Source organism: Scatophagus argus, chromosome 11 (assembly GCF_020382885.2).
Source record: "Scatophagus argus isolate fScaArg1 chromosome 11, fScaArg1.pri, whole genome shotgun sequence".
Taxonomy (NCBI): Eukaryota; Metazoa; Chordata; class Actinopteri; family Scatophagidae; genus Scatophagus; species Scatophagus argus.
In genome coordinates this window covers 18991171-19016821 of record NC_058503.1, presented here as the reverse complement: position 1 = coordinate 19016821, position 25651 = coordinate 18991171, and the positions used below count along the sequence as shown (strand labels likewise).

The window sequence follows — 25651 nt, the reverse complement described above, 5'->3', positions numbered from 1 at the left end:
ATGAAGATTTAGGAGGCCTGCTTATTTGTCTTGCCAGCAGTTTTAATACCAAACCAGACCAGGGATATTCCACATATTAGGTTCAACTAATCCTGAACTCAAACTCTGAGTTTACTAAAACCAAATTGCTCCCAAATGTGATAAGCAATGGTTCAATACTTTATGTGTATGTTGAGTGAAAAGCATGATATTATACAATTAAGTATGGTAATATGTCAGATCCTTCATTTCACTTGGATGATGCTGAAGATATTCACGTTTATGTATGCAGACTATAGACACATCTGTTTGAAAAGCAGAGCCAGCAAAATAACAGTATGATTGAAAATTATAAATCAGCCCTTCCTCCGTGGCATACAAAATCCAGAACATGAGAGCACATATTTCAAGTAAATCAAAAGTGTAAAATAAAAATGTGGAATAAAATGTGGATAAGAGAAAGAAGTCCATATAAAGCAGGTGAGATTTAAGTGGACAGAATAACCACATTTATAAAGAAATAAGATTTTATGCAGAAGACGACCTCAAGCAAAGCAAACAGAATGCCAATGAAAGAAAAAAAAACTCTTAAATTGATATGATACAAAAGGCAACAAAGGCAAACACTGTTAAGTACAGGCCATTTTTTAAATGAGGCTCTTAAAAGCTGCTGTGTTTAACACTTCATGGCACTGTGTCGCACACACACACACACACACACCACCAACTGTCACTGATTTTAGTGTAACTGGATCATCTTTAATGGAGAAAATGTTTTCTAGTTTTCTCTCTTATGTCCTCCAGCTGCTCTGCCTCAAGTCTCTGTGAGTTCGCCATGCAGCTGGATGACAACCACCACATGAAAGATGACAAGCCTAACATGTTGGTGTGTTTATAATACATATGGTTTTTGAGTTTTAAACATATAAACTGAAACAGGCAAAACTCAAATGACAACAAGATGAAATAAAAAAAACATATTTCAGGTCAGTAAGGTTTTACTATGAGACCTACAGGTTGTTGCCTCCTCAGTCATCACTCTCACAAAATAAAACATTTGAAAAGACACAGCAGTATGTGAACAACGGGAACAATTACATGCCTGCATGGGTGTTTTGTAAAGAAGTACAATTAAATCACTTGCAGCTATGAGCAGAAATGAAGTAATGCAAGTATCAAATGCAATTTCCACTTAAACAAATGAATACTAGAAACGAAAGTTAGAAATGAACCACTCAGATCCGATCTGATAGAAACAAGGCTGGATTGTGAATATGACATTAATTCCTCTGCCTTTCGTGTTGTAATTGATAAGATTATTATTACTATTCTGGCATGTGCTCCTTTTCTCCTTTGTGCATATATGAAGAAACATATCATCCAAAATGCATTTCATGCAAAGAGCAAAGATATTTAGTGAAAACAAGGGTTACAAAGATCATCTGAGATGTGCACACAAAAACTTCAAACTGTATAACTGGTTTAATAATTGGAATTTATTGAAATACAAGCTTTAAAGGTCTTTTTCCCGTACCATGAATGACAAAAGTCATTTAATCTTAAAAGTTGTAACAGCCAGAAGTCTGTTACGAATTTTCGTTAACTTGAAACCATAAATGAGTGGATTCATGATGGGAGGTATGAGAAGAAATTCTGTTGCAACAAAGTTTTGAAGAGTTTGAGGTAAATCTTTTGAACCAAATCGTGTATTCATAACATCAAAAAGTACCGTCAGAAGAAAAGTGAGTAAGGAGATTAAATGTGGCACACAAGTCTGCATGAACTTTGCCCTGTTTTCTCTAGAATTCACACACGTTTTAATGAGATACATGTAGGACCAAACTATAAAAACACCGTGAAGGACATAAATGATGATTGTAATGTATGCAACTACATTGTTAACAGCAGTGTCAGCTGGGAAACAAGCAAGTTTAACAATAATCCAATTCACGCAAAAAAGCTTGGCAATATATGGACTGCATAGCTTCAGTCTAGATGTTAGAAAAATGTTTACGGCCATGATGTAGACAGGTGTTATCCAAGAGAAACACACTAACATCATGAGTCTTTGCCTTGACATGACAGAGTGGTACTCCAGTGGTCGACATATAGCCACATATCTGTCATATGCCATGACTGCAAGAATAGACAGATCACTGCAGGCAAACGAGTACATGACAAGAGCCTGAACGAGGCATCCAGAATAAGAGATAACATGAACAGGAGAAAGCAGATCCCAGAGAAACTTGGGGTAGAAACCTGCTGTGCCGTAAAGTCCATTCATGCAAAAAGTGCACAGCAGAATATACATTGGTTCATGCAGGTTTTTATCCAAGATGATGATCACAATAAGCGAAATATTTGCCAGCAAAATCAAACAGTAGTACAGTAAAGTGAGAGAAAAGACAGTAAATCTGTGGTTCTTTGTTTCATTCAAACCTGAAAGAAAAAACATTGTTACCAGAGAGACATTATCCATCACTGCAGATTTTCCATGTGTCGAGTGCCCTCATCCTTAACACAGTCACTGCTCCTTCATCTCGCTGTTATTAATATCTTTTCTGAACACAGCAGCACGTGAGCTGGACATTCAAACCAAACAATCATCAGTCTGGGGAGCATCGACTGATTGCATCAGCTTGTTGCAGTTTCTAAGCACTTCACAAAATAAACAAGATAATACCTTGTCAATGTCCCCACCAAACTTTTAGCCTGCTGTAGTGTCCACGTCAGAGTTCAGTCCGGACCAAGAACTCATCTGGACTTGAGTGCTTTGTCACCTGTCTTTGGCTGCTTTCATTTGCTAGCAGCTAAGGACAGATGTTGTATTTGGTTGACAAACAAAGCAGAATATGAAAAATAAAGCTGAGCATCACTTGAGAATGTGAGTGTTTGTGAACAGTGTTCAGAGTTGAAGAAAGCAACCACATTCAGTGTGCCACAAGAATGTAGATAGTGAGGAACAATGTTTTATTATTGAAATCCGGGTGGACAACAAATAAGTACACAAAGTAAGCTTTGTTTCTACCTGTCTGTGTTTTGTGTTAGCCTAAATGAACTAAAAGGTCGCTGGGCCACACCTCACTTGAGTGAGATGAAACCTGAGCTGATCCCAGCCAGTATTACAGGGGATATCATCTTGCAGTACATCTGTCCATATGTGAGGATAGTTTTTGTTGACTACATAACTGCTTTAAGCACCACTGTCCCCAGCAGGCTGGTCAGAAACATGCTGGACTTGGGTCCCAACCACCAGCTGTGTCTGTGGACTGAGGACTTCCTTAGCAACCATCCACAGACTGTGAAGCTGGGTCCTGACACATCCCCAAGCCTGACCTTTGCCCTGTTTTCTCTAGAATTCACTCATAACTTTAGTCAAGGTGTTACAAAACACTTATGACCATGTATATTAATGCTACTTTCATAGTCGTGGATGCTTAGTAGTGTCATAATCTGGTTAGGAAAGAATTTTCAACACAAATTTGTGAGTGGATTATTTTTTGTGTAGAAAATGTTTTCTAGTTTTCTCTCTTATGTCCTCCAGCTGCTCTGCCTCAAGTCTCTGTGAGTTCGCCGTGCAGCTGGATGACAACCACCACATGAAAGATGACAATCTTTGCATGGTGGTATCTTTATAATACACACGATTTTTGAGTTTTTAACATATAAACTGATACAGACAAAACGCACATGGTAACAAGTGACGATGAAATACAGAAACAGATTTCAAACAAGTAAGACTTTACTACAAGGCCTCCAGGTTTTTGCCTCCTCAGTTATCACAATAAGTCTAATTATAGTGATGTTCACTTGAAAAGGTGTCAAATGATGTCACGTGTATTTTGTCAAGATAGTCATTGTGTCAGATCCGATGAAAATAAAGTCATAAAGTTGATTCAAACCAGTTCTCACAAAAACACACTTGAAAAGACACAGCAGTATGGTGTAATTTAATTAGAACAATCGTATGCCTGTTTGAATGTTTGTAAAAACGTACAGTTAAATCGCTTGCAATTCTGAGCAGAAACGAAGTAATGCAAATGTCAAAAGCAATTTCAGCTGAAACAAATGAAGTGTAGAAATGAAAGACAGAAATGAACCACTCGATAGGATTTGCTGAAGAATAAGGCAGGATTGCGAATATGACATTCGATTCCTCTGCCTCGAATTTTTTGGACATTTTTGTTTGCTCCAGAAAACCACGTTAGATTCTCTTTGTTATTATTATTATTATTATTATTATTATTATTATTATTATTATTATTATTATTATTGTTGTTGTTGTTGTTGTGAACAATATTACTAGTCTGGCATGTGCACCTTTTCTCCTTTGTGCATATATGAAGAAACATATCATCCAAAATGAATTTCATGCAAAGAGCAAAGATATTTAGTGAAAACAAGGGTTACAAAGAACATCTGAGATGTGCACACAAAAACTTCAAACTGTATAACTGGTTTAATAATTGGAATTTATTAAAATACAAGCTTTAAAGGTCTTTTCCTGTGCCATGAATGACAAAAGTCATTTAACTTTAAAAGTTATAACAGCCAGAAGTCTGTTACGAATTTTCGTTAACTTGAAACCATAAATGAGGGGATTCATGATGGGAGGTATGAGAAGAAATTCTATTGCAACAAAGTTTTGAAGAGTTTGAGGTAAATCTTTTGAACCAAATCGTGTATTCATAACATCAAAAAGTACCGTCAGAACAAAAGTGAGTAAGGAGATTAAATGTGGCACACAAGTCTGCATGAACTTTGCCCTGTTTTCTCTAGAATTCACACACGTTTTAATGAGATACATGTAGGACCAAACTATAAAAACACCGTGAAGGACATAAATGGTTATTGTAATGTATGCAACTACATTGTTAACAGCAATGTCAGCTGGGAAACAAGCAAGTTTAAGAATACTCACATTTGTACAAAGAAGCTTGGCAATATATGGGCTGCATAACTTCAGTCTAGATGTTAGAAAAACACTTACAGCCATGATGTAGACAGGTGTTATCCAAGAGAAACACACTAACATCATGAGTCTTTGCCTTGACATGACAGAGTGGTACTCCAGTGGTCGACATATAGCCACATATCTGTCATATGCCATGACTGCAAGAATAGACAGATCACTGCAGGCAAACGAGTACATGACAAGAGCCTGAACGAGGCATCCAGAATAAGAGATAACATGAACAGGAGAAAGCAGATCCCAGAGAAACTTGGGGTAGAAACCTGCTGTGCCGTAAAGTCCATTCATGCAAAAAGTGCACAGTAGAATATACATTGGTTCATGCAGGTTTTTATCCAAGATGATGATCACAATCAGAGACATATTTGCCAGCAAAATCAAACAGTAGTACAGTAAAGTGAGAGAAAAGACAGTAAATCTGTGGTTCTTTGTTTCATTCAAACCTGAAAGAAAAAACATTGTTACCAGAGAGACATTATCCATCACTGCAGATTTTCCATGTGTCGAGTGCCCTCATCCTTAACACAGTCACTGCTCCTTCATCTCGCTGTTATTAATGTCTTTTCTGAACACAGCAGCATGTGAGCTGGACATTCAAAATAACCAATCACCAGTCTGGGGAGCGTCGACTGATTGCATCAGCTTGTTGCAGTTTCTAAGCACTTCACAAAATAAACAAGATAATACCTTGTCAATGTCCCCACCAAACTTTTAGCCTGCTGTAGTGTCCACATCAGAGTTCAGTCCGGACCAAGAACTCATCTGGACTTGAGTGCTTTGTCACCTCTCTTTGGCTGCTTTCATTTGCTAGCAGCTAAGGACAGATGTTGCATTTGGTTGACAAACAACGCAGAATATGAAAAATAAAGCTGAGCATCACTTGAGAATGTGAGTGTTTGTGAACAGTGTTCAGAGTTGAAGAAAGCAAAGGTCGCTGGGCTGCACCACACTTGAGTGAGATGACAGTGTAGGTAACAAGCTTAACTCCAAAGTGATAGAGGCGTCAAGCTCACAGGGGGTTAATGTGAGACTTTTTGAGACACACAGCACTGTGGCCTGTTATGTTCAACGGCTGACTGCTGACAACCATTTGTGCTTTTAGTTTTGTCCGGTGAAACCGAGGCTTTCAGTCTTGTTTTTTTCAGGAAATATTTTTCTGCAGTACATCTGGTCATGATGAACAACAAGATGACCACGAAAAGAAAAACCCCTTCCTTATGTGTTGTAACCACCAGATAATCCTGTTTTACCCTTGTGTGCACACTCATGCTTTCCACTCTGCAGGGGGAGCCTGGACTGACTGGATTGACTCAGTCTGTAGCTCACCGACTCACTCAGACTGCAGACATGACATTTGAAATCAAACATTAACATGAGGTATGTTATTTAAACATAATTAATATTAATTAAGAATGAAGCAAAGACTCATAAAAAACAAGGACAAAAAATTTTATTTAAACCTTTCCCCCAAGCTGTGGTCCCACTTATCTTTAGAAAATTCTGTGCCATACTGCCATTCAACATTTAATCCACAATTACACCAAACGGGATAAATCTGAAAACACAGCTCACAGGAGATTTGAGGTCATTCTTTCCTATTTAGAAAAGTATGCTTAATCAGATTAATTAATATCCTTGTAATACCTAGGAAAATTAATGCAATGTGCTTTTGTTTTGCGTAATATTATTGGCATTCGATTTATTGTAACAATGGATAGAATATAACTGTTACAGTACAATGAGCATGTGTGCTATTTCTTTCAGTTAGTGACAGTTCATGATCATTTAACAATCACAATTTTTTTCTTAACATCAGAACTGTTGGTATCTTTGTAACTGCATTTCGTTGCATTGTACTTTTACATGTGTAATACAATAAAGTTGAATCTAATCTAATCTAATCTAATCTAATCTAATCTAATCTAATCTAATCTAATCTTTTACCAAAAATGTGACACACACATAATAAAATAAGATAAGATAAGATAAGATACTGTCCAAATGAAGTCCCTGTGATATCATGCATTTACATCAACCTCCCTTGTTTCAACTAATAATAACAAATAAATATTTTCTCCATCACAGAAACAATGCACTGATTTATTTTCCAGTGTTTATGTCAGAGTTTGAGGGCTCACATCTGATGTGAGTTGTCCTGGGAAGACCCTTTGTATTGTTCACTCTATTACAAACTAAATTTAGAATTTTGATTCGGATTTTGGTCAGTTTGAACCCATATATAAGTGGATTCACAATTGGAGGAATAAGCAGAAATTCCATTGCCATAAAATTATAGAGGTCTCGAGATAAATCAAGTGACCCAAATCTCATGTACAATAAATCTAAAAGCACACTTGTTGTAAAAATGATCAGAGAGATTAAATGTGGCAAGCATGTCTGCATAAACTTCCCACGGTCCTCTTTTGATGATCTGCACGTTTTTATCAGATACATGTAAGACCAAAAAATAAACACAAAATGTCCAAAATAAAACAAAATATTAAAATATGCGACTGCAGCATTTGCTTTGGGTGGTGAGCAAGCAAGACTAACTATCATCCAGTTAACACAGTAGATCCTGTTTATGTGTGAGCCACATAACTTCGATCCCAACAATGTTGCTGTGTTCATGAACATGCAATAAAGGGGTAAAAGCCAGGATAAAAACACAAAGATGGAGACTCTCTGTTTTGTCATAACTGAATGGTACACTAGAGGTCTACATATCGCCACATATCTGTCATATGCCATCAGAGCTAAGATGGAAAAATCACCACAAGTTGATGAGTGTATTACAAAACCCTGTAGCATGCATCCAGCATAAGAAATTACATGAGATGACAGAAGATCCAGAAGGAATTTGGGGTAAAAACCAACAGTTCCATACAATGCATTGATGCATAAATTACACAAAAAGATATACATGGGCTCATGGAGGTTTCTGTCTGCAATAATGGTGACAATAAGAAACACATTTCCCAAAACAATCATTAAGTACCACAGCAAAGTCAGCAGGAAAAGTGTAATTCTTTGTTCTAATGTGAAAGTTAAGCCTGAAAGAGTAAACAGCATAACAACTGAAACATTTTCCATCATCTGCAAATTCTTGTCAATTTCAAAACAGCACAAACAGCTTCAGCACAAGCGATTACCTCTAACACCAGCTACCAAAGTACTGTAGAACTGCACATCCTCAGCTCTGTGTGACCATGTGTAGCGTCTGTTCCTTCCCTCTCCATGGTAAGTCCTTTTTCTAGAAACGTCAATGTTGCCTTGGGATTTGAACAATCCAGTCACTGGGATGCTGAAGCCATTGTAGGTAGGGCCAAAGAATCAGCAAATATTAACAGGGATGCTAGCTGCTCAGCTAACTAGCTAATGGCAGGTAACTTTAGAAGCAGTCAGCCATTAATTTAGTAACAAAGTGACCAGTATCTGTCCATCAGGAAATTCCATAAATCATCTCAATACAATAAATGACCCTCGTCTGTCTTGGAGACTGCATTCAGTTCCAGGTGGTTTTCATGGGGAGTAAAGGTATCTGTTCAGAGTTGGGGTACAGAGGGACAACCAGAAAGTATATTCCCCATAAAATATGATAGACCTGCAAAAAGTCAGCAGGGACTTGAAATGCAACTTGTTTATTAACATTCAAAATTCACAATCTATCTTAACCATGCTATTGGTAAAGCAATTCCTTTGCATCATCTTGAAAGGACTCAAATGATGGTCACAGTGGTGGTCATGAACTCACAGAACCTCATTTATATTTGTATCTCTCCTTCTATAATGTTACTTTTGACCAGAGGCACTTTGCACATGGGTGGCTTGTAGTCAACTGGAGGCCTTGGTGTTGGCAAGAAGGAGGATACGGGGCTACATTACATAACAGCATACTAACATTATAGAACAGGGCATATATAGAGGAGGTTTGCTTTGGTTGGAGTGACTTCCAACTTAGAGAAATAAAGAACCTCTAAATATCAGGTTTGGTACTTTTGGTTTCTGAATAAAGTACAAGCTGTAAAATGTTGTAGTGGTGATATCATTCCCACAACAAGGAGTCACTGACCAAACCAGGCCAGGCAGCGCAGAAGGTATCCTTGTGCATCACACTTTTATGTACCTCCAGTGCAAACAGATCAGTATCACTGTTAACAGCAACTGCGCAATGGTATTTACAAAGTGACAAAGTCCCATAAGGGGCAAAGATCCGGGTTGAGTGAAGGGTCACACACATGGCTTTCACTCAGGAGTTTGCTTTATTTCATGAACTTTGATGAAATGGTCAATAAGAATTTAGTCATTTTTTCATAACCTCAACTATTCTATCCGAATTCAGTTATGTTTGAAATTCATCTTACCTGTCTATGTAGTGTTTTAGTGACCAGTGCACAATGCATAGCACATTGGAGGAGAGATACAGCTGGGTGGGAGTTTAACTGATGAGAGGCATTTTAGTGATATGCTGAGGAAAGGCCTACTTAGCTAGAACACTACTTAGCTAATAATTGGATGACTGTCAGAAAGATAAAATACTTTATTTTGTGACACAGCAGAATTATAACTAAACTAGTGCAACAGGTAATAATTATAATGCAGGCTACTTTATGAAAATATGTTATCTGATCATCAACTTGTGAGATTATCTAAAACATTTTTAAAACTGGTGAAATTCACTGTTTCAAAATGTTATTTCATCTGGTCTCTTTTCACAATAAAAGGGTTTATTTCAGGTCATTTAACATTTTACATATACGTTTTTCACAACTTTAATCAATGAATAAATAAACCTGTGTACATTAACTTTGCTGGACTGTGGGAGGGTGAAAAACAATCCCAGCTGACATTGAGCGAGTGGTGGGGTACAACCTGAACACACCACCAGTTTATACCTTGAGATAAACAATCATTCACAGACACACACATTGACACCTTGGCCAACTAACCTAATTAACATGTCTTGCAACTCTACAACTTATTTCAGTGACAGATTAAAACATAGAATTCACCTTTTGTGTAACACATCTTCACTGCAGCCAGAAATTTAAAGTAATGATGAAAAACTCTTGATAAAACCACTTACTTATGAAGCATGGGTTAATCCCATTTCAGAGGATTAGTTTATATGTCAGGTTTTGACTGTGATAACATTCTTAAAATAAGTTTTCTAATTTCAGGTAACTTCAGGCCATACACAAGAGGATTCACAATGGGAGGAATCACAACAAACTCAAGTGATAAGATTACAGCTAGAAATGGATTAAGATCCTCAAGATCAATTCTGCTGAGAGCAACATCACAAAACACAGTTACAGAATAACTGACAAATGTAATAATGTGTGGCAGACAGCTTTGTATGACTTTACCTCTGAACTCTGAAGAGCGTTTCCTACAAATGAGGAAAATCCTTGCATATGTGTACAGGACAAAAAAGAGAGGCAGAAAGACTGTGCTTGTGGACACAAGCATGCCAATAAGATTATTAACCGCAGTACTGACACATGACAGTTTTACAACAGGCCAGTTTGCACAGAACACCTTTGGTATCTTGTTTCCACACAGTGGAAGTCTGGAGGCCAGATAAACACAGGCTGTCACAGAAAAGGCTGGATAGATCCATGCAAAGGCTACAAGCTTAGAGACTAGCTTGGGAGTTATTTTGTTGTGGTAACGTAAAGGTTGACATACAGCAACATACCGGTCATAAGCCATAATACCTAAAAGCGTGAGTTCATAGGATGCATAGGTGTAAATGACATAGATCTGAGTAAAACAAGCTGCTCGTGAGATCAAATGAGTATCAGACAGAAGATCTCTCAGAAATCTGATGAAGAAACCAGCAGAGCCGTATAGAGAGTTAACAGAAAGACACATAATAAAAATGTACATGGGCTCATGTAACGTGCGCTCCCGTGATATTACCACTATAATCACAAGATTAGCTGAGATAATAAAAGCATACAACAGAAAACACAAGACAAACACTGGGTAACAGTAGTTGCCTATGTTCACAAACATGGTGAGGTCAAAATATGGGGGATAAGTACTGTTTTCCATTCATCCCATAGACAGTATGAGAGCTTATTTGATGAAAACAGAAAAGTCTATTTCTGGATCCTGTTAACAGTTACACCACAGCTGGGACTCCTTGTTATCTGTTTAGTCAGGAGTTTTGAAGTTTTAATATTAAATGAGGGGGAAAAAAAGGGAATCGATATTTCCAAAGAAAGGAATAATGCTAGAGGATCAAAAGAAACATGCAATTGTAAAATTGTAACAAGTCTTCAACAATCAGTAACATCAACAATGAGCGTGACTAGAGTCATAGTAGTCTACTGGATAAGTCCATAAATGTTCCTCGTGTTGTCTGTATGTGGTCTGAGGCATCGCAGCTAACCCCAGTGGTTTCACAGGAGAGGCTGAACGTCTCTTTAACTTGTCACACCGCATTATGTAATCTGCAGCTGTCACTCCATGGGGAATCTAGGATGGAAGAATTTAATGAGTCACAAAGTGAACTTTGATATTGACTGAGGAGATGAAGAACTCTTCATCATATACTGTACATTTCCAACACACTGAATGCAGTGACTGTTAAAAATGCAAAATCATTTGCAAAATCTGTTTTCTTACTGAATTCTGCAGGTTAAGATGAGAATGACGTCTGGTCAAAAACATGTAGACAGCACAAGCTACTTAAAGATCCAAATCCTGGAATCTTGGTGTTATTATTTTTTCAGTTTCATTATTGTTTATGACAGCATGCAAAGTTGAAGCCATAAATCCTTATCAGAATCAGAATCAGAATTCCTTTTTCTATCAGACATTGCACTTGTAGATTTCTCAACCAAGAAAGAAAAGTGAAAAATATAAAAATAGGATAAACAACAAGATAAGAATAAATCTATATCTATCTATTTACATGGGTAGTAAAAATCTAAAAAATTCTGCTATTTACATGTGTACCATATATACATTGTATATATATATATTACATATACAATTGTATGTACAATGTATATGTACATATATGTATATATTGTCCTGATTCACATGTAATTCTATGCTCATGTCTGACCATTTGCACTGTTTACTTCGCTTACTCGCGCTACTTCCACTCTGTACTTCCTCACACTTGTACTACCTCCAGAACCATGTTTATTTTATTCTATTTTATTTTGTCTTACTTTATTCTATTCTATTTTATTTTATTTTATTTTATTATTATATGTTACTTGTTCTTACGTTTTATGTATGCACAAACACTAAGACAAATTCCTAGTAGGAGTTTGGGTTGTTGTCTGCTTAGTGTTTTAGCACCACTTGTACCAAACAGCTGGCCAGCGTTTATTTAATCAGGTACTGAAAGCCACAAGGATCTTTTTAATGCTGTCTCAGCTTTTTCCATACCAGAGCCCTGGGTAGAGTGAATGGGTGGCTGATTTAGACGCACTTCCACATCTTTAAAAGGTTTCAGTCTTCTTTATTGGTGAAAATTTACGTACAATAACATCTTCATAATTATAAGAATATTCAAGGCTTAATGAAACTTCACAGAAAACAAATCAAACGTGGCCTAAAGTGGTCAAAAAACTGTTTGCCACCACGTCCTCTACACCCTCTATCTACTCTTCTCCAAATTCGCATTTATCCCAAAGAAAACTTTATTGTGATTATTTATGCCAAAGAATCAGAGGGCCTTATAGATCCAGCGTGTAGGACTCAGAGGCATGTAGTGTTGAGGTTGCAGATTACAACCAACTGAACACTTCTCACTTTGGCTTTCGAGAAAATTCACTGGCTGCTTAAACCACGAAAAAGTAAAAAGTAAATGTAAACTGGCTATTAAAAATTAGCACTTCATCACGGTCTTGCAGCTCTACTTTCTCTTTTTCAACCTGGAAATCTTAAAATGTAACACCCAACCTCCTCTTTTCTATCCCTTTCCTTCCATCATAATTCCAACAGGCACTAGAAGGCTGTGTCACTTACTCACATGTGTACTATATGTTGTTCTGATCACAAATGTGTTTATGGACATAAAGGAAGATGCAGTAAAACTGACTAAGTCTGAACTTCTTTACAATCTTGCGTGCCAGTTGAGTCACTCAGAGGGATCAGAAGAAAAACAGAGACTATTATGAAACATGTGATGTAATCTTTTGCTTTTCTTTAAGAACATTACACACCTTTCAAAACAACTGGTCACGCACACATGGGTTGTGTCATGAGTGATGTAAGGATACTGTAATGACCTTTATTAGTCCCTCAGTCCCCCTTAATGCCCACCACTGTCATGACATCCCTGGTGTATCTTCACCAGGTGTTGAAACACAGAGCTTGGGGAATAGTGTTGCACTGACTTGAGGTGAGTTTTAGTGAGAGGAAAAACATATGAAAAGACAGATGTGATAAATATGACAAGTTTAAGCTGAACACCTCAGAGGCAGTGTTTAACAATGTCAAGACTAATGAGATCCCATGGGACAGTAAAGTGTATGCTTCACTTTTCAAAGGTTATTAATGTAGAACAATTATGTTGGAAATGGTCAACAGGTCATTATCTCTGTGATCCCTCAAGAGCAATTAAACAAGTGCTGCTACCGGGGAGGAGCATCCTTGGTAATCAAACCAAAACAAAGATGTTTTTCAGTTCGGCAAATGGTCAAGAGAATGAACAACAAACTCTGTCAGGCATTGTTTTCCAGAGACAGAAATGAATGACCTATAGCAGTGACCCCACACATGTTGCATTTCCAGAGGCACAGCTGGTCACCAGGCTCATGTTAGCATGATGAATGACATGCCACTTTAAAATGTGGAATCTTGAGGAGAGTATGAGAGATTTTGCGTGAGAATGCATCTGTGAAACAATCTAAACCACAGTGGCCTTAGAGCCTAACACACTACAATGAGCAAAAGCTAAATGTAAACTGTTTCCAGAAGACAAACTGATCAAGGCTTTTTCCCAGTTTGTTTGTGTATTTTCTTTTTGCAACTGTTTTCTTAAGATGCAGTGCTATGAGTTCTCAGAGCCTCCGTACTAAAATTGATTCACTGAAATAACATCATAAAATGCAATGGAGGCGTATTAAAGCAAAAGATGGTACTAAAAAGATATGAAACGCTATTATAATAATCCAGCGGAGATCATGTACCCTGCTATTAAAATGTATCTTAAATTGGGCATGAAATAGTTAAGCAAATTCTGAAAAACTACACTCCAGGAAGTGGGTCAAGAGTGAAATCTAGATAAGCGTGCCCAGTGTGTGAGTGTCCAGCAGAAAACAGTTTTAACAAAGGATGTAGCAGGAAGACGAGAAAATGCAGGACAAGAAGATAAAAAGAGGGTGAAATAAACTAAAAACAAGAAAATAAAAGGCAAACAAGACGGGAGACAAACAAAGGAGAAGACAGTTTGGAGCAGTGCTCAGAGAAAATTGGCAACGGAACTGAAAGGGGAGAGTAAAACAAAACCATTATGGCGTATCGGCTTTTTGAGGGGAAAGATCACGCCTCCATTTACCAAAAGTATCGTTTTATGCCTCCAGATGAGCTGAAGAACATTATTATTCAATACCTGGACAAAAAGGTATGTCATGGACAAATGTAATGTGGATATACATACAGTGCATTCTGGTATCATAACTCATAAAGGGTCCATTCAAAGTGAGAATTAACATAGTTGAAATTTGCAACATTCTGCATCTTGACAAAAAGTTAACATCCCCAGAAGGGACAGCCACATGTGCTGGCGGTGGATCTGGGATGTGGGACTGGTCAGAATGCACGGCTATTGGCGCCACACTTCAAGGAAGTGGTGGGTATGGACATCAGTGAGTCTCAACTAGAGGAGGCCAGAGCTGTGCCAGGGTACCCTAACATCAAATACAGGTAGGAGTGTGTGCAGTACTCCACATGTGTGGTTGATCTTACTCTCTGACAATAAAATATGCATTGTGTATTTGTATGTGACCTGCCTGTTGTACTGGCAGGATGGGGAAAGCAGAGGAGCTTCCTTTTCCAGATGGCTCTGTTGACTTGCTGACAGCAGCATCAGCAGCCCACTGGTTTGATCAGTCGAGGTTCCTGGCCGAGGCAAGTCGGGTTTTAAAACCCCGGGGCTGTGTTGCTCTGCTGGGCTTCAGTGACCGTAACACCAAGCTTCACTACCAGGACTGTGGACTCAATCACATTTATGAAGAGGTGGGTGTAGACTTAAACCTCCACTTTCATGGCAATCCGGTTAAACCTTATGAGGTGTGTGAATCTTACACCGTTGTGTAAACAAAGAGCTAATAACATGCTGAAAAGATGAGGCCACACAAATACAGACAGACAGTGAATGAATAAATTATACAGTTGCATAGCTGCAAAAATAGTACCGATGACAGTACCAATTACAAAATCATTCATACTGCAATTAAAAATTAAAAATTACTGCTGTTGTTACTCATTATCTGAGCTGTGACCTGATTTCTGCTTCACCTTTTTATTGGCAGCCATAACAATGTGTCAACACTGGGTTGGTCAGTCAACAGATTCAAGTGATAAGCATCGTCCACACATGCCATAAACACATTCATTTATTGGTTTCTCAGGCACATATCGCATGCAGTAGAAGCACAGTGCACAAATGGAAACAACATTAATATATTTTTTTCACTTCCAGATGAAGCGGGTGCTGTCGCCATATGCTGCTAATCCAGTAGCTAAAAATGAGAGTAAGCTGGAAGAGCTCTACTCTGCCATAAAATTTCCAGAAAAGGAGAGGTAAATACCACACAAACACTGACTGTGACTGACCAAACATTAACACAACTTTCTGATAACTAAACGGACAAATACGTTACTAAGTTACACATCAAAAGCAGAGGACACTGAAAAGTAAATAATAATCCAAAGCAGGTGATTTTGTACCCTCTGACTGTGCGCCTTTGTTTGTCAGAGACGGGCAATAATAAACTAGCTCGCATTTGAAATCACAATTCTCTCTATTTCTTTGTATTTTTCTGAATTGTCTTTGTATGTGATAAAACATCAATGTAATGATACAACAGGATTGAGTGTATTCAGATAAGCTCAATATCTGTGGGGAACCTGCTGGGCTTCGTTGAGTCCTGGTCCATTTTCCAAGCTTATAAGAAGAAAGATCCCAAAGCTGCTGAAGACCTGCTGCTCAAGACTCAGACGAGGTCATCTATACCGACACACACGCACACACGCACACACACTTCTACTTCTCTTCTAATGAGGACCCTCATTGACATTATTTGTTGCCTTGCCTCTTACCCATCACAACTAAATGCCTGACCCTAACTATTACCCCAACTCTAAACCAAATGTAGTTATAATTTAACCCTTTAACCAAGTCTTAACCTGCCCTTTGAAACCATGAGGACCAACCAAAAATGCCCTCACTTTCCAAAATTGTCCTCACTCTGTTGGTTAAAAACTTTCTCTGGTCCTCATTATGTGGTGAGTACACATACAGTACGCACATTTCGTATGTTTGTTATTATGATCTAATATTTATTCTTCATACATTTTGTGACTACTAACTTTCTAAATGTTTTTAGACATGACTGAGCGCTGAGCTGGCTAATCAATTACTGCGCTGCTTCACAGGTTTCTGGAGGAGATGGGAGTCATTTCCCCTGACACTGAAATAGAGCAGGAACTGGAATACTACTGCGTCCTGGCATCAAAACCACAATAATCAACAATGTGGACTGGATGAGTAAATCTTGAAGTGTGTGTTGAATGTGGCATTTCGAAAATAAACCTTTTTTTCCTCAGCAGAACTCCTGCTCTCCCAGTGATTTTCTTGCATAAAACTTTGACAATAAAGAAATAAAGAAATAAAGCTATAAAGAAGTTGCTGAAATGTTGTTTAGTTTATTGCTCTGCAAATCAAGGCTGCATGCAACAAAGAGTAACCCAACAGCCATTTGTTAAAAAGTACCATGAGATTACAGATTCAGAGAGTTGGACTCATAATGAGCACACTTGTATGTCTGCCATCTGTACCCAACCCACATCATCTCCAGGGTTGTGATTGGTACTGGCAGAGACACATACCATCACATGACCCATAAGCCAACCCTTACCACACAGACGTTTGAGCTAAACCCTGATATTTACTTAATTATCATGAATTACATTCAAAAACATGGAATTGTTGTGCCATTTACACACAGAAAAAAGTTGACAACAGATGCCACACCATGAAAAGACAATAGTCTTGGACCTGCCCCTTTAAGGGCCCTCATTTTCAAACACACCACACAGCAGTGAAAGAAAAAGGACCTCCCAGTTCCCGCCCCCATTCACTACTTTGTGTGTGTTTATCCGGCTGCAGGAAGAAAGGATCACTGGAATGCTCAGTCTTTTCAAAGTGGAAGTTGCAGCTTCTCTTCTCCAGCAAAATCACAAGATACGAGGGTTGCTTTCTCTCTTTTTAAAAACCTATTCTAAATCAGCTGTTCAGAAAGACATCAGTTGGCTATGGCTTATCGTCTGTTTGAAGGCAAAGAGCATACTTCTTCCTACTGGAAGTATAGGCCATCTCCATCAGATCATCTGATGCAACAGATCCTTGACTTTGTAAAAAAACATGTAAGTATGGGTGGAAAAATAGTGTCTACCATGTTTTAATTACCAAATGAATTATTGCAAGGTGTCATTGTTAATGGATAACGGTAGAGCTAATGTTACAGCAATGTAACATAACATGTTAATGTTCTGTCAGAAAGGTCATCCCTTTGAGCTGGCCGTGGATGTGGGTTGTGGCTCAGGACAGGGCACAGTGCTGCTGGCCAAACACTTTACCTCTGTGGTGGGTACAGATGTAAGTCCTGCCCAGGTGGAAATGGCTTTGCAGCATGCGCAAAAGCCAAACATCACATATAGGTAAGCATGGAGCAACCAAGAGTCACAAGTAATCAGAGTTAATTTTTTAAACTCAGTTCTGTAAATAACGATTTCGAATACACGAATGCATGCTGAAAACACCTTGTGCCTCACTATTAGATTATTTTTCCTTTAATTTTTTTTAAATTGCGTGCAGGGAATTAAAATCACAACATTTTTCAGCTCTGAAAATCAGACAGACTACTTGGTCAAAGCAGGAACAATGTGACCATTGTTTGGTGAAAGTTGGTCATGCAGCAAGGCCTGTCCAATGAAGCAAACGTCCAGTCAGTTGAGCATGTCACACAGGATTAGTTATAGGTGCATTATAAAACATTAGTGCTTCTTCAGTGGTTCTTGTTCTTTTGTGACTACAAGCCAAAGAACAATTTCTAGTACTGTTTAGCACCATTTTTTGTTTAGTGCAACTAACTTAAATTAATCTGCAGCTCCTGTTGCAGTTTAGCATATTATTTATCATTTTAATAATAATGCTTTACATTTTGTTATTAGGAATTTCCATGCTGCAATAGCTACATATTTAGACTTATTGACCATTACACCAATGGGGACTTTAATGACACTGCGTTCCAAACACACAGACAGCTTTGCAGCTCTAACAGCTTCCACTCTTCTGTGAAGGTTTTCCACAACATGTTGGAGTGTTTCTGTGGGAATTTTGGCCCATTCATGCTGTAGAGCATTTGTGAGGTCACACACTGATGTTGGATGTGAAGGCCTGACTCACTATCTTCGTTCCAGTTCATCCCAAAGGTGTTGTATGGGGTTGAGGTCAGGACTCTGTGTGGGCCAGTCAAGTTGCTCCACACCAAACTCTTCCAACCATGTCTTTATGGAGCTTTGCTTTGTGCACTGGGGCACAGTCATGCTGGAATAGAAAAGGGGCTTCAACAAACTGTTGCCACAAAGTTGGAAGCATAGCATTGTCCAAAATGTCTTGGTATGCTGAAACATTAAGATTTCCTTTCACTGGAAATCAGAGGACGAGCCCAACCCCTGAAAGCAGCCCCATAAAGAAGTATGTCTGGATACTTCTGTAAATATAGTATATATATGTTTATTCGTCTAACTTTTTAGTTATTTTATGCTCATGTTGAAATTATTTCTGCAGTGGTCAGAACTAAATTTGATTTTGCAGTTGCTATGTTCCATCTTCAGAGAGTGTTTGGCTGAGGAGCTGCCATTTGGTGACAGCTCAGTGGACTTGATGACAGCCATGTCTGCCTTCCACTGGTTTGACCGACCTCGCTTTCTCCAGGAGGTCCACAGAGTCCTGAAGCCCCATGGCTGCTTGGCTCTGCTCAACTACACCTTTGACATGGAGCTTAGCTACCCTGACTGCTGCTCAACCACACTCAACCAAGTCTGCAAGGAGGTATTGACAAAAATATTGACTTGAGGAAACCTGTCAGCATGCAATGATATACCATCTTATATATGTACAGAGGTAGGGGTAGAAAGTATAATATAAAATAATTTCTGCTACATGGATATGAAGGTCATTAGAGCACAAGTGAACTGCACACACACCTTAAGTCTATAGATCAGTTTTCAAAGAAAATGACTGCAGCATCGGAGTCTTATGCAAGCAGGCATGTATGTTTTTGTTTTCCACCTTGCCACGCATGTTTTTAAGTTGAATTTTCTCCACTTTTGTTATTGTAATAAATAAAAAAAGATCCCTGAACCAGCAGATATGTTGCCTTGTCACGGTATGTAAAACACAGGTGTCACCAGTAACATTAACAAAGGCTCTGCTGTATTCAAGTGTCTCAGTAAGCTATGACAGTGTGACAGCATGAACAATACCAGAGATCACAAGCTGAACAAGCTGAATGGAACTCTGTCCTCATTCATGTCAATATTTACACCTGTGACTTCTTGTGATGTGTCAAAATGTCTTATGCTAAAGACAAATAGCAACAGCCCCTTTTCAACACCAGGCAAGCATTTCTGAGACAGAAACGTCAACACTTGTCTCATCTGGTGATCCATGAACTCAAAAGGAGCTTCTGTACAACATACTGCACGTCATCATCACACTCACCCTTGATAACATCACAGCATCATCTAGTGGATGTTTTTTGTTCTTCAATACTTCAAATCAGTTGCACTCGGTCAGGTGCATTTTTTTTTTATGTGAAAATGTGGATTATTAGTTGACACCATTAAAGTGTTGCACTTTCAGAAATACACACTAACTCTGGATATATTGTACAAAGATACACAGCTACATATTTAGACTTATTCTTTTTGTTAAATGGCTGAAGCAAACACATTAGTGATAAAACAAAAATAAATAAATAGCAAAATAAACAATCTCATGACTTCCTGTCCTTTGGTTCTATCAGTTTTATGCAGTCTTGCATCCTTACCGCAGCCCCCACATGGGTTCAAGCTCTATCGAGTTATACCGGGAGGCCTATAAATCCATCCCTTACCCCGTCAAGGAGTGGTGAGTGACGACATGTTTTATTACACCATTCAGCCATATAACACAATTCTTTAAAGTTACTTTTTGCCGTGTAAATTTCTGTCATGTCCAAGAAGTAATGCAACATCACACACTGCAAACTAAAGACCTAAGAAAAACATTGTCTAATGAAAAATAAATTCATTACTATGATTAATATGCACATGCATTTACAGTATACTGACTGTATGTGTGTGTGTGTGTGTTTCTATATTACAGGCACGACTGTGTGTGGGTGAAAAGGTCCGTGCCTCTGTCCAGCTACATGGGGATGGTGGAATCTTTCTCGTGCTATCAGGCTCTACTGAGAGAGGACCCGCAGAAAGCCAAAAGACTGTCTCAAGACATCTGTCAAAGGTAAATACCTTGCTGTAGCACATGTACAGCATACAAATATATGACTCGGAGAGGTTGTTTTTTTTTGACCGAACAATGACACCCTCTGTCTCCCATGTTTCTCTCCCCAGGCTGATGGCCATTATGAAGGTGACCTCTGCGGAGACAGAGGTGGAGTTGGCTATGAGGTATTTCTGCCTTCTGGCATGCAAACCACAGGAACCCTGATCCGGATGCCAGCACCCACAGTTACAGCAAAGGCATGACTGTAGATGATGAGACGGAAACGTGTGCTATCACCGAGTATTTTATTAACATTTCTCTGTGACTGTAACATCAGAAAAACACTTAGCGTGTTAGATTTTGTTTCTTGAAAGCTTGAAGTCTCTGTTGTGTCTACAGATGGCACATATTTGAAAGGAATACTTTAGGTAATTTTTTGGTAATACTGTTACCACACACGTCTGTAGGCTAAATATGAAGCTGTTAGCTTAACTTAGCACAAAGACTAAGAATATGGGGAAACCACGAGCCTTCCATTACATGATGTTTCTTTACACTTTGTTTCTTGTAGGCTTAAACAACTGAGACATAACTTGTTGTTGGTGCTGATATGCAAATTTTTGTGTGTTTCTTTTCTTTGTGCTCAGCTATGCTTCTACAAATTTACCATGGTGACGTGAGAGTGGTGCTCTCAAAGAAAGAAATATCGAACAGTTGTTTTAAAGATGCATCAAATAGTGTTTGGTGTCAGAAAGTTGCACAAATGATCAGATTTTACATTTTTTTTTATACTAACAAATATAATATACATTCAGTCAGTATCAGTATCTAACATCAACAACAGTCTTCTTCTGCCTCTCATTTTAATGTGCTGAAAACTGTGCAGAATTACATTTGATTTGGTGAACAGAAAATATTTGTGTGAAGCTTGCATTATTCAGTAACTACTCTTAAATGTTGTAAGTGACCTGTTATGTGTAATTAAGCTAATCATTTTGAAGTCATTATAAACAAAGAGAAACAGAGTAGTATCTGCATTTTTTATGCTAAACACCACTAGAGGGAGACATTTGATCAAATGTGATTATTGGTGCTTTCTTTCATGCGACTGGTTTATTGTAGGGATACATATGTTGTGTTTTTATATGATGTATAAGTATGACAGCTTGTCGTGTTGTGGCATCTCCCTCTGATCTGTTCTTTATCCACTTTCTCAGTGTTAGAAGCATCTGAGACATCCTGTGAAACATTTGTTCACATTTTAGAGTTGGCAGTGTAGAGAAGTGATGCCATCACTCCTTTTGTGCTGTTGGTAGCTGCTGGCATGACCTGAGGCCACGACCTGATTCTGACTGATGCAGGTGTCCTGATATTTGTGTTGTCTGCATCTGGTAGAACCGTTGTCAAATTGGCTTAGTAGACAGTAATGACTAAAATAATTCTCTGGAACTTTCTAGTGTTTATCTGGTCAGGCCCATAATGTAATGGAACTGAAGAAGTTTCTCATCAACAGCCATAACTTACTGTTTTACATAATGAAATGCATGGGAACTCCAAATTGAACCTTTTCAGTTTGTGATATTGTTTGATTCAGTAGAAATTGGGAGGTATGATGGCTTTAGAGCACAGCAGGCTCAAAGTTGGAAATATCTCAATACCAAAAGATTCAGACTCTTAATCAATGTCTTTGTCTTACCCATTTTCTCCAGTGATTTATGAAAGCATAATAATGATCTTAATCATAGATTTAGTAAAATCCTCTGTTAATAGCACATTTTAAAGCATGCTGTAAGAAAGGACGGTAAAATTTTAAACTGGCTTTAAAACTTCAAATGGAGATTCAACACAAATGGAAAGTGAGGCTAGATTGTTTGAAATAGCCTCAAGTTTTTGTTTAAAAAAACATGGCAGCATCTGGCTAATCTGAGCTTTCCTTTCTGTCTGTTCAGATGTCCACTCAGATCTTTTACAAACATTGTACTATTGTCTGGAAGATTACTGATAGAAAACGTCAGCTCGTCTCGTGGAGCTACAGACGAAACTCAGCACACTCTGCTTCAAGTGTTTGTTTGGTTTTTTTGTGTGTATTTTAATGGTAGGATGATACAGCTTATCAGTGTCACAGATATTTTCAGGACTCACGCAGTATTTGAATATACAAATGTGAGTGAAATTTGCATACTCATTTGCATTAGCCAGAAAAAGCCTACATCCTCCTCCACCCGTATTCAAAGTCAGTAGGATTTCATTGATTCTCAAGATCATTTTTAAGTCTTAAATGTTAAGTCTCTCTCTCTCTTTCTCTGTGTGACAGAAGCAAATGCACTTTACATCTTAAGTCAGTGATGCCAGGCTGTGATACCTGAACACTTTCAGTGCACTTTGTGTTCACATATTGCTGGGTGAGTTGGACAGACTTCAAACCAAACAAGCTGTTCTGTAAAAGAGCGACAGCATGCCTGGCGTGTCAGCTGTGCAGATGTTTGCATCTCCTCATTGAAAGTGCTGTGTGTAGCACCACTCATCACAATCTGTGCTAAAACAAAAAGCCCTGCACGACAGATGTGGGCATTTCGTTGTGAAAGAAATTCTCATTTAAAACATAATTCAGTTTAAGAATATTATCTTAATTTTCAATAAAATGTTTTCACTTATTTGTACTGTGTGTACTCATTAAGTGTACTCATTTCTATGATAGCAAGTAGCAAAAACTAAAATTCCTCCCCTGACTAAATGCACGAGTCACCCAGTGATATAAGCTTTTGATAGTCGTGAGCCTCTTGGTGCTGGGTGTACGTTGCACATTACATCAGATTTCTGCATGCCTGAGGGCAGACAAAGTACTGCCACCAACTTTTTTCTGTGTCAGTGCACATTAAGACATCCCTTTCCTATCAAGTTGTCTACTATCTCTACATCGTCCAGGGAATTTACAGCCAATGTAATGGGACCCTGAGGGAAACCAGATGTGAGGAACCATTCATCTTGTCCTGTAATGTGTTACTACTGGGTGTGTATGCCTTCCCGACATGCTTGGTTTACCTGAAATACTAAACTAAGAAACGTCGTCCCTTATCAGAATCAAATTCCACAGTTAATTTAACTCAAATTTTAGTATCTAAATCACTTGCATAACTTAGTTAAAAAACAAAATGACTACGCTCGTGTTTGCTCAGCCATTAATTTGAAACATGAGTACTGCTTACACAGAGTAATTATTTTCTTTGATTGATTTCAAATTTGTATCATTTGTGTTATTTGTTTGTATTGTTAGGTGCATAATTTGTGCTGCTGTAGAGAAGTTTTATTTCCCTCTTAAAACGAATAGACACTACACTCGCATGTGGGTCATGTGGTCCAGTGAGGAACACAAAGCCTCAGGTGTAACACTTTGGTTTTGCATGATTAAGATTAGAGCCATCAGGGCTGCTGTCACTGCTGCCGCGGTCACAGTCACAGTCTGATCTAAGCTGACGGCCAGATGTCACTTTCATGTACATACTGAGTAACTGGTGGTAAAACACTGATTATTTTGCAAAATTCATTTACGGGCTCTTTGCTAATTCTAATCTAACAGCTCAAATATTTACTTTTAATTTTGCGGTAAACTGTCCCTTTTAATTCAAGTGAGTGCGCAATAGCACACATCGCGAGGGCTGTAAACAACAGGATTTCTTAGAGTCACTAATGAGACAAGAAATTTCCATAACCTGTTTCATCAGTGAAAGAAGATGAGTGACTGGATTTCAGTCAAGGATGTGAAGATGAAAGTGATGAGGCAGTTAATTGCCTCCAAGACAACCAAAACCCTGGAACGAACTCAACAAATCCAAATATCTTTGTGTCTGGCATGCAGACATCAGATGTTTTTGACTTGAGGTGAACAAACATTTTCCAAGTCACTCTTGAGCTACAGACATCAAAGTTGACAGAAGCTAATTTAACATTTCATTTGTTTTTAGAATTTTAAGAGCTGTTTGCGAAGATAAACAGCAGCCTGAGATACCTTAAGGTGCATCCTCAGTTTTCAGTTAATTGCCCCCTTTGGATAGAAAAGCACAATAAACTTTCATCACCCCACACCCCCACGCCCTGAGCTTGAAGACACAAGTATTTCATCTCAAAGTGCCCTTTTTGCCAATTGTGGATTTTCTCTTTTATGAGTCATTTGAGGAGAGGAGGGAACTTTTTATTTGCTGATATCTTCAGTATGTTCAGAAAATGGTCTAACTGTCCAGAAGGTTTGATCCCATCTGGCTTTCTGACCTTCTGTTCTGTTTATGTCCCTCCTGACAAGGTTTCACTTATACTCCCTTAATGTTGTTTTTCTAATATCCTTATTATTTTTAATCTGCATGCCTTATTTAGCTGATTAAAACGTTATTTAAAGAATTTATTTAGCTTGTTCCCTTCCATTCAGTTACAGCTGTACAACATAACAGCACAACTCCTATAAATAAACACAGATGGCTTGTCCCCATTCGACGTCCACTGAACAACAAAAGCAATGTGTTAAGCACACCATGTGAAGAGGAGTGAGTGAACATAATATTGTCACAGGGGCAAATGCTTTAGAGTATGAGCGCCGCAGAAAGCCTGATGGCCAACACCTGTCCAAACAGATTTAGATAAAATACAAAAATACAATGTAATCACCCGCTCCAAGATTAATAGACTCTTCTTTTCTGAAACCTTCATTTAAACAGGCAGGTCAGTCAAGAACATGTTCTTGTTTACAGTGACAGCCTGTATGCCCCTGGATCCAGAACAACTGGCTGAGTGAATCACTGTTTTGTCCAAATAACTTCAGGGTGAACTGGGTTTGCTCCAAGAAACGAATGAGCTGTTGTTTCAAACAGCGAGTCTCAGTTTTCCGTTTTGCAAATGGTGCTTTAAACGGCATGCGCATACGTGTGTGTGTGTGTGTGTGTGTGTGCGTGCGCGCGCCCTGG

The 25651-nt window shown here is 38.4% G+C and overlaps 6 protein-coding genes across 6 annotated transcripts; 2 read left to right on the top strand and 4 right to left on the bottom strand.

The window, feature by feature from the left end:
* Positions 1–921: 921 nt before the first annotated feature.
* On the bottom strand, positions 922–2694 carry LOC124067167 (olfactory receptor 13-like). The gene has a single exon (XM_046404302.1). It carries the CDS (start codon positions 2456–2458, stop codon positions 1529–1531), a length of 930 nt encoding a protein of 309 aa, XP_046260258.1. The 5' UTR covers positions 2459–2694; the 3' UTR covers positions 922–1528.
* Positions 2695–4504: 1810 nt separating this feature from the next.
* On the bottom strand, positions 4505–5494 carry LOC124067163 (olfactory receptor 11H6-like). Its single transcript, XM_046404291.1, has one exon. The coding sequence runs from the start codon at positions 5432–5434 to the stop codon at positions 4505–4507; it is 930 nt and encodes a 309-aa protein (XP_046260247.1). The 5' UTR covers positions 5435–5494.
* Positions 5495–7051: 1557 nt separating this feature from the next.
* LOC124066802 (olfactory receptor 1019-like) lies at positions 7052–8244 on the bottom strand. Its single transcript, XM_046403566.1, has one exon. The coding sequence runs from the start codon at positions 8045–8047 to the stop codon at positions 7052–7054; it is 996 nt and encodes a 331-aa protein (XP_046259522.1). The 5' UTR covers positions 8048–8244.
* Positions 8245–9783: 1539 nt separating this feature from the next.
* Positions 9784–11276, bottom strand: LOC124067336 (olfactory receptor 6N2-like). The gene has a single exon (XM_046404619.1). It carries the CDS (start codon positions 11009–11011, stop codon positions 10076–10078), a length of 936 nt encoding a protein of 311 aa, XP_046260575.1. The 5' UTR covers positions 11012–11276; the 3' UTR covers positions 9784–10075.
* Positions 11277–14215: 2939 nt separating this feature from the next.
* On the top strand, positions 14216–16828 carry zgc:162396 (uncharacterized protein LOC555292 homolog). The gene is made up of 6 exons (XM_046404621.1): positions 14216–14546; positions 14688–14848; positions 14950–15160; positions 15627–15727; positions 16015–16149; positions 16583–16828. Exons 1-6 carry the CDS (start codon positions 14436–14438, stop codon positions 16671–16673), a joined length of 810 nt encoding a protein of 269 aa, XP_046260577.1. The 5' UTR covers positions 14216–14435; the 3' UTR covers positions 16674–16828.
* A 116-nt stretch (positions 16829–16944) lies between these two features.
* LOC124067337 (demethylmenaquinone methyltransferase-like) lies at positions 16945–23302 on the top strand. The gene is made up of 6 exons (XM_046404620.1): positions 16945–17572; positions 17706–17866; positions 19046–19262; positions 20239–20342; positions 20580–20717; positions 20828–23302. Exons 1-6 carry the CDS (start codon positions 17462–17464, stop codon positions 20922–20924), a joined length of 828 nt encoding a protein of 275 aa, XP_046260576.1. The 5' UTR covers positions 16945–17461; the 3' UTR covers positions 20925–23302.
* Positions 23303–25651: the final 2349 nt, after the last annotated feature.

Coding starts and splice junctions, on each gene's coding strand:
- LOC124067336 (XM_046404619.1), bottom strand. CDS start 11,011: ATGGAAAACAGTACTTATCCCCCATATTTTGACCTCACCATGTTTGTG.
- LOC124066802 (XM_046403566.1), bottom strand. CDS start 8,047: ATGATGGAAAATGTTTCAGTTGTTATGCTGTTTACTCTTTCAGGCTTA.
- zgc:162396 (XM_046404621.1), top strand. CDS start 14,436: ATGGCGTATCGGCTTTTTGAGGGGAAAGATCACGCCTCCATTTACCAA. Junction 14,547..14,687: donor TTCAATACCTGGACAAAAAG/GTATGTCATGGA, acceptor TAACATCCCCAG/AAGGGACAGCCACATGTGCT. Junction 15,161..15,626: donor TCAATCACATTTATGAAGAG/GTGGGTGTAGAC, acceptor TTTCACTTCCAG/ATGAAGCGGGTGCTGTCGCC.
- LOC124067163 (XM_046404291.1), bottom strand. CDS start 5,434: ATGGATAATGTCTCTCTGGTAACAATGTTTTTTCTTTCAGGTTTGAAT.
- LOC124067337 (XM_046404620.1), top strand. CDS start 17,462: ATGGCTTATCGTCTGTTTGAAGGCAAAGAGCATACTTCTTCCTACTGG. Junction 17,573..17,705: donor TTGACTTTGTAAAAAAACAT/GTAAGTATGGGT, acceptor ATGTTCTGTCAG/AAAGGTCATCCCTTTGAGCT. Junction 20,718..20,827: donor TCTCAAGACATCTGTCAAAG/GTAAATACCTTG, acceptor TTCTCTCCCCAG/GCTGATGGCCATTATGAAGG.
- LOC124067167 (XM_046404302.1), bottom strand. CDS start 2,458: ATGGATAATGTCTCTCTGGTAACAATGTTTTTTCTTTCAGGTTTGAAT.